Here is an 8854-nt window from a genome sequence, read left to right as displayed (position 1 = left end):
AGAACGCGAAATATAAGGAACGTCGCACTTTCGGGGGACCCTTCGCAGCTATAACTCCAGATCTCTTTGATGCATTTGTTTGCATTTTGTCATGTCCAAACTGGTGGGGTCCCAATGCAACGACACCCCCATATGATTCCTAGATCCTAAATACTATTCTTGAAAGATTATGCATAATACGCACTGGTACGTATATATATACTAATAATACATGTAGCTTGATGCAGGTTTGTAAGGCAGTTCTATGGAGGAATGCAATGACAGATTGGATTCGAATTGAAGAGAAACTCACTCCATGTACACCGTGGGCTAAGACATGTAGCTATGCGACAGAAAGCAAAGTTTCCCGCCATTGACTGTTTTTGTACTCTCCAAGCAGAGGAGTGGGTCTGGCAGGTTTTTGACGTGTTTTTAGGCGTTTTTGTCGAACTTTCTACTTTGTCATGTTTTTGTTGTTGTCTATGGCTAGACAAAAAAACATGACAAAGTAGAAAGCCCGACAAAAACGCCTAAAAACACGTCAAAAACTTGCCGGACCCACTCCTCTGCTTGGAGAGTATGTTTTTTGTGAAATGTGTCTTTTTTACGCATAGAATATCTAGAAACGGGAGCGCGGAGTTTGTTACTCTCCAGTTTGGTGGGGCGAGCGGACAAAAAAACGGGGCATATGATAAAATAGTGACGATCTCCCCCACCAACCTCTGCTTGGAGAGTAGAGTTTGTCTGGTCTTTGTTGTGATGGGGACTCTATTTTGACCAACTCATGCCCCAAAGCGTGTCGCTCGCTGTGAGCAGAAAATTTTGGCCTGCTAGTAAAACCGGTTACCACTAATTCGTTAGTGCCTGCTGGCTAATTTCGTCAGGGTGGACTTTTCGAAGGTCATTTTTGTTGCTAAGTCTACCGCCCCTGACCGGACAGATATCCTTTATAGCTACGTCTGCGGTCATGGTGAGTATTACATACTATCTGTATTCATCAAACTCGTTCACTTCACAGCTTTAATCTACCCTCCCCCCCTCCCGTAAACGTGATCGCTCAGCGATGTTCTAATCAACCGTGCACTGAGTGAAAATCACCTAGTTAAAATCGCTTTCCCTAAGATCATTTCGTTCAAGAGATACGCAAAATTTTGGGCACTATGTCAAGGGATAACCCTGTCCTTAGTTATCGATGACGTCCGTAACATTTCCGTCAAATAGATATTCCATGGTTACTCCGGGTCATGTTACTGTAGTTCGTACGTACTCGGGATACTTTAACCAGTAGGCGTCGATTGAAAAAAAAAATCCAATCCGTACTGTTTTCCTCTTCTGTACTTGACCATCCATGTCAATATTTCCATATGTATGTTTGTAGTTTTGAAGGATTCATCTAAAACACATACAAAGACGATACAGTAGAAGAAGTTGTTTCATGACTAGATGACTATATATTCTAGTCATATCCGACTCACTTGGAGTTGATCAACAAGAGAGGAGGTTAAAGGGCACAGTGATATTGTCGTTGTGAACGCACTCCGAACAATAGCCTCAAGTCATAGTCTGAGAGCGAGCAGTCTATGTTCAAGCTTGGCTTATTCAGAACACGTTTAGATACAACTACACGTTTTTAAACCTATAGATGGGCTTTGCAGCGTTAAGGTTCATAGCCTAGTTTTATCTGTTTATTGTGGGGGGCTTTGGCGATGTAGAGTGGTAGCAGTTCTTATAATCCGTACCGCATCAGTTATTTGGAGGAATTGTTCCTCGTTTGTAGTTACAACTAGTAGTAGTTGTAACGTCGAGCGGGCTCCAACCTCCACATGTATAACATGTAACGTAACATGATCTATTTACGTGCAGAACCTATTTACGTCCGGTTTGGCTCATGTCCATATGTCGCGGTGTATTATGCCAAAGCCTGTTCTCATGAGCAATAAAGAACATCATAAGTATGATCCTTAGCCATCTCTTTAATTTTTGCACAGGAAACCATAATGGCCATGCGTTTACCACGTGAACACCACGTGCCGCGCATGTGGGGGGAATTTACCCTACAGATAAACATTGTTTGTTTTTTTCCATCGCGTTAAGCAAGTGGCCGGACAGACATAGTGATTTTATTATCATTTGTCTGCAGACTACTTTGGACAGTTACTGTGCATTTTTTCCTGGTCTATGTTCTTCAAGCATAGCACTAGAAGGGAAAAGACCGAGGTGGACGATAATGGGCTACCCTAGCACAATTCTTCATCATATACCTCAGTATAAATACATGCTCGTACGGCGTTAAATAGGCGGAGAAAAACTGACATACCATGCATTTTCTATTTAGAAGAGCTGATATTTCTGACCATGGGTTTAAAATTTGGCTCTGTCCGTGCGGTTTTAAGATAAATACGTTTTGAAGAAATCGGACGTAAATTGGTCATGTTACGTTAGTTTCCTAAACAAAAAACGATGCCATTTTGCAGGTTGGTTGACATCTCTCACCCACTCGAAGAGGCGTCATGATCAGACCTATATTCCATGCTACAGTATTTTTCGGTATCTGCCTGATAACTGTAGGCTTGTTGTACGTGTACAAGCTGACCGCCTCGCTACAGCTGGCGCGGATATTTGCCCGTCGTCTGAACATGAGCAGACAGGACAATCCCTGGCTTCCGCCGAATTTTACCGACCAGCTGATGACGGAAAGAGAAGCCCACTTCAACATGACAAACATTTGGAAAATGCGGTAGGTTAAAGTTCAAACATGTACTTCCGTGATGCTCTTATCCCCGATATAAGCATTCATTGGCGATACTTCAGTTGCTTTTACAACTATGGGCCTAAACCAACACCACTTCTGCAAGTGTTCAAAAGCTATCTACCACCAAAAAATCAAGACCATAGTATGTTCAGGACAAAATATACAAAACCCGGTTTCTATATATACAAAAAGTTCTACTGCAGTACCAAGGAAAGTCGCTAGGCTCCATAACCGATCTTGACTTTCGTCTTCCCAAGACCTAACAACATACCAGATATCATTTCAATCTATCCAGAATCCAGAGCTTAAAGTTTTTGCTGGCCAGAATAGCCGAAATCACGCGCGCGCACACACACACACACACACACACACACACACACACACACACACAGCCAGACACACAGAAACACACGCACACAGAGACAGACAGCCAGACACAAACACACACATAGACACACAGAAACACACACACACACACACACACAGACAGCCAGACACAAACACAGACACAGACACACAGAAACACACACACACACACACAGACACACACACACACGGCACCAAAAACGACACCTCAATTTTTTCATGGAGGTAACTAAAAAAAACACTAACTTTTACTTCTACTCTAACCCCCGCCAGCAGTCTACATTCTAATTGTCTATTTTTCTTGTCTGCAGGAACATCACGAGGAAGTATTTTAATCCGAAATTGCACATCATCTATTTCTTGGACTTTCACATCTTCATGCAAAAATGTGACCCTCATACGTTCACACTGCGCAACTCGCACCCACGCCGCCCGAAACCCTGTAACGCTGTGCACACGCCAATCAAGCAGTATCGGACATGCGCAGTAGTGGGTAACGGCGGTATACTTCTCCATAGCAGCTGTGGTGCTGAGATAGACGCTCACGAGTTCGTCATACGCTCCAACCTACCTCCCGTACATGACTACCGGAGGGATGTGGGCAGTAGGACCGACTTGACCACTATGAATGTTTTCCGGCTTGACCAGATCGCCAATGCCCTTGAGACCTTCAACTCGACACTTCAGAAAGACATGCTGGCTCGTCTTGGCCAGTCGCCGGGGATGATCTTCAGTTATTCCTTCTCTTTCATTGGGTCAAAGGCAAGATACAGGATGCAGATAGTTGAAACTGCGATCAAGAATAACCACCTGTCAACCGTAACGGCCTTCCCGTCCAGGTCTTTATTGAAGAGCAAACGGTAAGAATCATTTCCCTGTGTTTTCTATCAGAGAAAGTAATAGGTAAGAAAAGAAAATACATATAAGGAGACAATAACGTCTTCAAGATTGGCATAAATTAAAGATGATAAGCTGACTAAAAGGTGGTGATGGAAATACTTGGTAATTTCCATATGTAAAACCTAAAGTAGGTTTATATATATACTACAGTGAATAGAAGACATGTACACATGTTTATATTTATCTGCACTCAAAACTAGTTAAGTGATTAAACTAGTTAACTAGTTAAGTGATCAGTTTGATATTCATAACTAGTTAAGTGATTAGTTTGATATTTGGTTGCCTAGTTAGTTATCGAGTTATTTACTTAACGTATTTGCGCTTCGACATGTGCTCCTGTTCATTTCTCTACGGATATTTCTCCTGTATAGTGAACAGCTTCATGTCAGCTATTCATACTTTTCTCAATCCTATTTTTTCCATTTTTTAGAAAAAAATTTAATTTTTTTAAAAAATTTAATTTTTTTATTTTTTTTGAATATTTTTATATTTTTTAAATTTTTTTCTCAATCCTATCAGTTTATACACAGAACTAGTGGGAAAACACTTGAATTTTGCCTCGACTGGCCTGAACACCTTCGCCCTGGCCTCCACCTTCTGTGAAAAGATCTCCATATACGGCTTCTACCCCATGCCTACATATCAGAACAAGCGCGTTCCCTACCACTACTACGACAAACGTCCGCACAGTAGTCGCCATGACTTTGACGAGGAGTACGCCATGTTGCGGCAAATGGACGCAGATGGAGTTATAAAACACGTAGTCGGGAAATGTAATATACATTCCGAAAAGGTGACCGCACAATCTCCTATTCGTTCTGTTAAGTATGTGAATGTGACAAAGCCAACACGAAGACGTTCTTAGCAGAAGACCTTCATCTAATCCTCCTCCTAACACATAAAAGTCATATTTTAGGAGGTTTGAATTCTTGATCTCATCTCATTATCATTGCTAACTTATGAGTCTACTTATAGCTTTATAAGATACTATTTGATCAACATTTTGAAAATTGCTGCCATTATAATTGTTAAATAGAGACATCAAAGTGACTAACTAGAGTCCTCCTACCTTCGCCATATGTTGTTTTTCGAGTAAGGTATTGTGAATGTTTCTAATTGATTATCAAAATAAGCCTAAGGTTCTCATTGCACAGATTATATCTATTGATCAATTTCCCTACCCAGATGACACAAGTTGTTTAAAGTATGAAAGTCTTATTATAGGAAACAATGCTATTGTGGCATTCCCTCATAAATCATGTGAATAAGGTCCTGATTTGCATGATTATATATACAGATGATCATCGGTACCTTTACTCAACATTTTTTTTTGATATTTGATATCTAAAAAGAAAAAAAAATCCATGCACGGACTCGATCTCGGATCTGAAGTACTACGACGTTACCAGTTGAGGTAAGTTGTAGTGTGTAGTATGCGTCTCTGTACATAATGCTTTAACCTCACTACATGGTATCATTTATGTCGATTTTTGGTCGTTTTCTTGACGAAATCATTTTTTTCTTCTGCAATATTGTGGTATAGATGTAATATGGTCATTTTTCAGGATATCAAAGTCCGAAACCACAATGCAATGATATTTCCGAACAGTTGTAGCAGTTACATGCGGTCGCCCTCCTATGTGTCATGCAAATCAAGCCTGCCTGGTTTTTCTTGCTCCCTTGCCATATAAGGCAACGGCTATACAACCATTTTGGAAGGTATTGCCATATAAGGTCATATGGTGTGCTACACAGTGTTGAACCAAGTACCATTGATCCAGCAAGTACCATTGATCCAGTGAAGCCTGCAAGGTAAGAGTCATGACATGGTGTTTTGTCGCGAAGGCGATAAAACACAAAAATGAGATAAAATAGCTGAAACTGGTAACATAGTCTGAAGAGGCTGTCCATATTAGCGCATGCGTTATAGATCCCTTTTAGTGTAAGTCCGCCACAGTTGAACCACAACGTAAAGAAGTAAACAACTTGACACAAAAGAATTCATCATGGTACGTCTAGTGTGGTTCGAGGTGAAGATCGGCCAAACTTCGTCTTCTTCGTGGCCGACGATTTGGGGATCGGCGATGTCGGCTGCTTCGGAAACGACACTATCCGGTAAGCACACAGCCTCATACGGCAAACGATTTTTTTCAAGTTCGCCTTGTAACGATCAAATCTTGAACCTGGGCTGGGTATACCCTGGGAACCAGACTGTTTATCGAGCCTTTTATCCGGTTCCTTTTAGCCGGTTCCTTCTAGCCAGTTCCTTCGGCGTCCCAGAGCTCCAAGCCCGCCGATACCGTAATTAGTGCACCGGGGGAGTTCTAGCCCGAGAGCTGACTGGCCATTGCCAAAGGGGTGCGGTCCACTCCCCCGGGCTACAACTCCCCGGAGCGTTGACTAAGATCGGGCGGGCTGACTGTCATGGGCCGCCGAAGGAAATCGCTAGCGACCTGGTCCTAGTCACTAGTGTACCGATATTATTGTTCGACCACCCCTTGTCAAGTATCGCATGCCGGGGTAATTCTACGGCGTATGACTCAATACGGCCATGATCACAAAACCGGCTGTCAGAAAAAAAAAGGATAAAGGTGATAAAACAGTATGTTATGTAAACATGCTAGTACGAGGTCTATTGTCAAGTCATGAGACAATAGCTTTTCTGTAAAAAAAATAGCTGGATCTTTACGACACGACTGTCCTCAATGTTGTTATTTCAGTAACATATGGGCCAGGGGTTTGAACAAGGGCGAGCATTTTTCCAAAAGGAATATGCTTTTTTTGCTACAGGTGTGCTTTGCACTGTATTGTCAACGTGTCGGTAGTTGATCATGAACTTTGACACGTTTTCCCAGGTCATAGACCGAGATAGAGCAAACAGTACCTACTCATGTTGCACTAAGAATAAGTAGTCCAACCACAATGTTTTGTTTACAATGTTGTATCGCTTCTGTAATGTTACTTTCTGGTAATGCTTTGAATTATTATGATGTTGTGATTTTAACTTAATTTTGTCTTTGGTTGTAAACATTTGTGGTAGTGAATAAAGTTGTATAAAAAAAGTAGTCCAACCACCAACCCCACAAGAGATCGGATTTTGCTACCTATATAAGCTTTACATTCAAATGGTCCGCTTTATAAATGAATAATCTAGTGGTGCGAATGACTAGTCTTGAAATGAAACAAGGGTTAAAGACCTCCTTAACGGTACATTTTTGTTCTTTGGCAAAGCAAAAAATTCAAAAGAAACAAAACAGACATCAAGACGTGGCGTCGCTGTGGCGCAGTGGCAGGGTGTTTCGCACTAGAACCCGGGGGTACCGGGTTCAAATCCGGGGTTCCCTGATTTGTCCCGTTGACGTTGTGCCCTTGGGCAAGGCACTTTAATTTACACGGCTATCCTCACTTAATTCAGGTTAAAATGAGTACCTAAATTCGGTTAGGGACGTCCCTCGGATAGGACGTTAAATGGGAGCCCCGTGTTTGAGGAGAGCCACACCTCGAGCACGTAAATGAACCCACCACACTTATCGAAAAGAGTAGGGGTCCTTCGCGGTGTGAGTGGATTATATAAATATGTTCCGAAATGCAGCTTGTACTCTTCAGTACAAACCTGGTTTGTTACGTCTTGAGGCGGTTTACTTGGTATGCGATACAAACAAACAAAAAGACAGAAAAAATTTCTATTCTTGTTTCATAGTTTTCTCTGTAAAACAGATGTCTTGTACTTGTTGTTTGTAATTTTTTCAGAACTCCAAATATCGACAGCATAGCACAAAGGGGGGCAAGGCAATTAACCCAACAGAAAACCTCTCTTCTTGTTTCATATATAGTTTACCCTATCAGACAGTTGCCTTGTACATGACTTGTTGTTTGTACTTTTTTTCCAGAACTCCAAATATCGACAGTATAGCTACAAAGGGAGCCAAGTTGACCCAACACCTGGCTGCCACTGCCGTCTGTACCCCCAGCAGAGCAGCATTCCTTACCGGACGATATCCAATCAGATCCGGTACCTAGTTTTGATCACATTTTCTTGGAACAAAGACTGTGTTACACATAGCCTGAGTGTCATCCTGTTTCAGTTCCAGGCTTTAACCTTCACCTAACAGTCTGAGATCGCTGCTATTCAAATCGACTGGAATACTAGTAAACGTATACTGCTAGATTCTGGTCAAGCACGCTGATTGGTCCCTTCTGTCAGAGCTCCATTAATTACGTTATCTCTACAAGGATCACTCATCCCAGAAAGGACTAAAGGACTTGTTTATGTACATTAGATATGCTGTAGTACCTGCTTTTTGGCATATAGAACGTTATCATGCCGATTTTATAAAGATCTGAAGAAAAACTACTTGGGATCTTTGTCTATCTATTACATATAATCAAGTCCAACTTTGTGGTTATTTCAATCTTTTGGTCATTTCTGGGATGTCTGGTCCCTAATAAAATGCTGTAAATAACAGCGAACAGAATATTATCGGAATGAGCAGAGAACTTGGACTAATGCTTCTGACCGTTTACAGCTTAAAGTTACATATCCATTATTTTGTGAAACACTTCTCTGATACACAACGGATCACAATGACCCCCAGCGGGGGTCTTCACGTTTCGTTGAAAATAGAAAAACTCAAGATTTTTTCTGAAAATCTCAAGATTTTGTGATGAATCTTGAGATTTTATGAGACAGTCTTGAGATTTTATGAGACAATCTTGAGATTTTATGAGACAATCTTGAGATCTTTGAAAAGGTCTCAAGATTTCTCCAGGATGTTTCAAAGCATCCCAAGATTTTTCATCGCATCTCAAGATGCTTTGAAAAAATCTCAAGATACAAGATGTATTAAAAATAATCTT

General features: G+C 41.3%; 1 protein-coding gene across 1 annotated transcript; it reads left to right on the top strand.

Annotated features, from left to right (window-relative positions):
* The first annotated feature begins 661 nt into the window (after positions 1-661).
* On the top strand, positions 662-5005 carry LOC136442040 (alpha-2,8-sialyltransferase 8B-like). The gene is made up of 4 exons (XM_066438639.1): positions 662-949; positions 2454-2716; positions 3409-3957; positions 4517-5005. The coding sequence occupies exons 2-4, from the start codon at positions 2490-2492 to the stop codon at positions 4860-4862; spliced, it is 1122 nt and encodes a 373-aa protein (XP_066294736.1). The 5' UTR covers positions 662-949; positions 2454-2489; the 3' UTR covers positions 4863-5005.
* The last annotated feature ends 3849 nt before the right edge of the window (positions 5006-8854 follow it).

Source organism: Branchiostoma lanceolatum, chromosome 9, assembly GCF_035083965.1.
Source record: "Branchiostoma lanceolatum isolate klBraLanc5 chromosome 9, klBraLanc5.hap2, whole genome shotgun sequence".
NCBI classification, from domain to species: Eukaryota; Metazoa; Chordata; class Leptocardii; order Amphioxiformes; family Branchiostomatidae; genus Branchiostoma; species Branchiostoma lanceolatum.
The sequence above is the reverse complement of the archived record's forward strand: the minus strand, read 5'-3'. Positions and strand labels throughout refer to the sequence as shown.